The 2,912-nt window shown below is 56.7% G+C and overlaps 1 protein-coding gene across 1 annotated transcript; it reads right to left on the bottom strand.

Moving 5' to 3' along the window:
* Positions 1–153: 153 nt before the first annotated feature.
* Positions 154–1,077, bottom strand: VDBG_05026 (conserved hypothetical protein; the record flags this gene model as incomplete). The annotated part of the gene is made up of 1 exon (XM_003005374.1): positions 154–1,077. One exon carries the CDS (start codon positions 1,075–1,077, stop codon positions 154–156), a length of 924 nt encoding a protein of 307 aa, XP_003005420.1.
* Positions 1,078–2,912: the final 1,835 nt, after the last annotated feature.

The following is a 2,912-nucleotide window of genomic DNA, read 5'->3' as shown; positions in this document are numbered from 1 at the left end:
TCTGACTGTCCTGGTTCGTCTGCGCCAATTCCAGACCATGCCATTCATAAGACAAAAGAAAAAAGACCACCATACCGGCGTGCGCCGGGCAAGTTCTGGACAGTGGTATACTATGTACATGCTCTCATCTCGTAGAGCTTCCTACCGCCGACCTCACATGACATCCATGGCCTCGACGTTACCGACGGGCCCGCCAAACTGCTGCTGCTGGTACGAGCCGTACTGGTTCTCCATTTGCATCTGCAGCTGTTGCTCCTGCTGCAGCCGCGACCAGTCCTGGCCCGTGCTCTTGTAAACGGGATCGGTGGCCTGGCTGTAACCACCGACCGACGAGCCGTAGGGCGAGTAGACATCCTTAGGCTTCGAATCTTGACGCTCATTCTCTCGTCTCATGAGCTCCTCGTAGCCCGACATCATGTACGGCTCAACGTTCTGGCTGATGTTGGTGGCCAGCCAGCGGCCGTCAGAGCTCTGGGACTGGACCGCCGTGCCGTCGAGGCTCATGACAGCTGTCCGCCTCTCGGCCTCGATCATGCGTTCGTAGCGGAGTCGAGCCCAGAGCTCTTCCTGCTCGACCGTGGTGCTCGTCCAAGCGAGAGCGGGGTTGTCGTCGTTGCTAGTGGGCGGGGCAACGCGCCAGAGCTCGACCAGACGCTCCTGTTGGGGCGTCTCGGAGATGCGGAACAGTTGGATCTGAGAGGGAGATAGAACTACAGGGTTGACACCGTGCTGGGCCAGCACAACCTCGGGGGTGAGTTGATCGGACTGAGGCGGCTCAGAAGAGCGCCGCTGTGGCTCTTGGACTTGCACCGGCTGTTGCTGAGGCTCGGCTGGTTCTTGGGGGATGTGATACGAATGTATGTAGTGCTGAGAGATAGAGTAAACGATGGGCTCAGGGGTCGACTTGGAGGCCTCGGTGGTGCGGTCCTGCGTAGCTTGCTGGGGCTCATCGACCATAGACTTGGGGACCATGGACTGGGCTTGAGCCTGAGCCTGAGCCTGAACATGAGACTGCAGCTCAGGGTTGAAGGTCAGGTTGCGGGAGAAGAGGGCTGACAAGTCGTCGTTGGCCTGCATGTTGGGCGGGAAAGAAACCATCTTCCTAAAGTTGTTAGAATATCTTCCGGGCTCGGTTGTCTCGACTGCAGGCATGCGTACTGTAAGCTGGAGGGCCGGTGTCCAATTCTTGGGTTCGGCGTGCCGTGACAGGCTATTCTCCCCGAGGTGCGACAGGCTATGAGAGTCTGCCGATCGTGATGTGATATGGCAAGCGACACGAGAGAGTGGGGCTAGTGTCGTGGTCGGAGATCGGCCAAGGAGCACAGAGCAGCAAACAAACTTGAGTTTATATTGGCTATGGTAGGTGTACTTGAGCTCGAGAGGGCCAGGGTGAGTGTCTCGAAGTGGGAGCGGTGTCCGGGAGCGTGTGGCGGAACGAGAAGGAAACGGGTGTTTAAAGCGTTCGATGGACGGACACAGCGAGAAGCGACTTTTATGAGAAAGCGAGTCGAACGAGAAGGAGAATAGCAACAAGTCCAGTTCCTAGGAAAGAAGATTGGATATGAGGGAAACAAAGAAGCTTTGGGCGCAAGTATTTAGTTTGCCAGTCACAAGATCGGGTTGATGGTGGTCAGGTTGGGAGCGAAGAACGGGACCGGGGGTCAGACGAGGGGCACCCGGAGGTGGGGATGCCGTGGAGGGGATGGGATGCAGTCTGCGTCGTGTCGTGTCGTGTTGGGGAACCGGGGGGGGGGGGGTTCCAGTGTCGTATCAATCCTTGCCAGAGTCGTCGCCAGTATTGTCGCAACAAAGGGGAGGATCAAGCAAGAAGAAGCAAGAAGGACGATGTTTGTTGGAGGGAGAGGGAAAAAAAAGAAGAGGGATTCTGTCAGACGGTCGGGGCTTAGATATATGGTGGTCTCGAGGCTCGTCAATGTGACGGAACGTGAGGCAACAGCGGGCCCCCTGTAGAGAGGAAATTGAGAAGGAGGGGCCGACTCATGACGCACCGAGCACCAGAGCACCAGAGCACCGAAGCACTAGAAAGACCCAGGAATGGCGGCAAGAACGACGACGACATATCTACCTGAACCCACGCCAGGGCAAGACCATTGGGCCGGGGGGTGTGGTAGGCTGGTTCCTGCCGTTACGACCTAACGACACCATGGCTGCCACACCTTTGGCCGGGTTTGGTGGAGGAGGGGGTTTAGGGCACCTGGATCGGTGAATCATGGGAATTGCTCTTGAAGAAGCATTCAGAGTGCGAGTGCAAGGCCACAGAAGGAGAAAGGGGAAAAAGGAGAAGACAGGACATTTGCGAGGTGAGAAGAAGCATGAATGGCCACCTCCCGGTCGGTTTCCCTGTCTCTTGGAAGGTTCATGCGTCTGGTTCAAAACGCAGCATTACGTCCAATCGACCCGTGACACGATGATCACGGGTCTCCATCTGTGGTCCACGGGCGGCGAGCGGCGGGCCACATCTGCGTATGAGGTAGGGAATGGAAAGGGACAGACACGAAAGGAGGAGGGGAACGGGAAGAGGGGTAGCAGGTGGACATGGATGATGGGATATGTTTCAGAAGCGTGAGGGTATTTCTCGTCATTTGGTCTAGAGCTGCACATCTGCGGTGGTGGCCGGTGACGGTCGGGCTCAACAATTTAGCATCAGCGCCATCATTCTTCACCGCCGGTTTTCTCGCTCGGCACGGTAGTTGGCGTCTATTTGAGTGTCTAGAGATAATCCAGGTAAAGGCAGAGTGACTGCAAACCAAAGGAATGGCAACATCGCTGCCATCTGAACACAAACACGAGCAGCATGGAATCATGGATCGTGTATCAGACAGTCGACCTCTAGCCTAGCCCCCTCCCCACGAGGCAGGCACACAATTCGAGATGCAGTCGGCCGGGGAATA

Source organism: Verticillium alfalfae, genomic scaffold (genome assembly GCF_000150825.1).
Source record: "Verticillium alfalfae VaMs.102 supercont1.5 genomic scaffold, whole genome shotgun sequence".
In the NCBI taxonomy this organism is placed as follows: Eukaryota; Fungi; Ascomycota; class Sordariomycetes; order Glomerellales; family Plectosphaerellaceae; genus Verticillium; species Verticillium alfalfae.
This window is presented reverse-complemented; position numbering and strand designations above follow the sequence as displayed.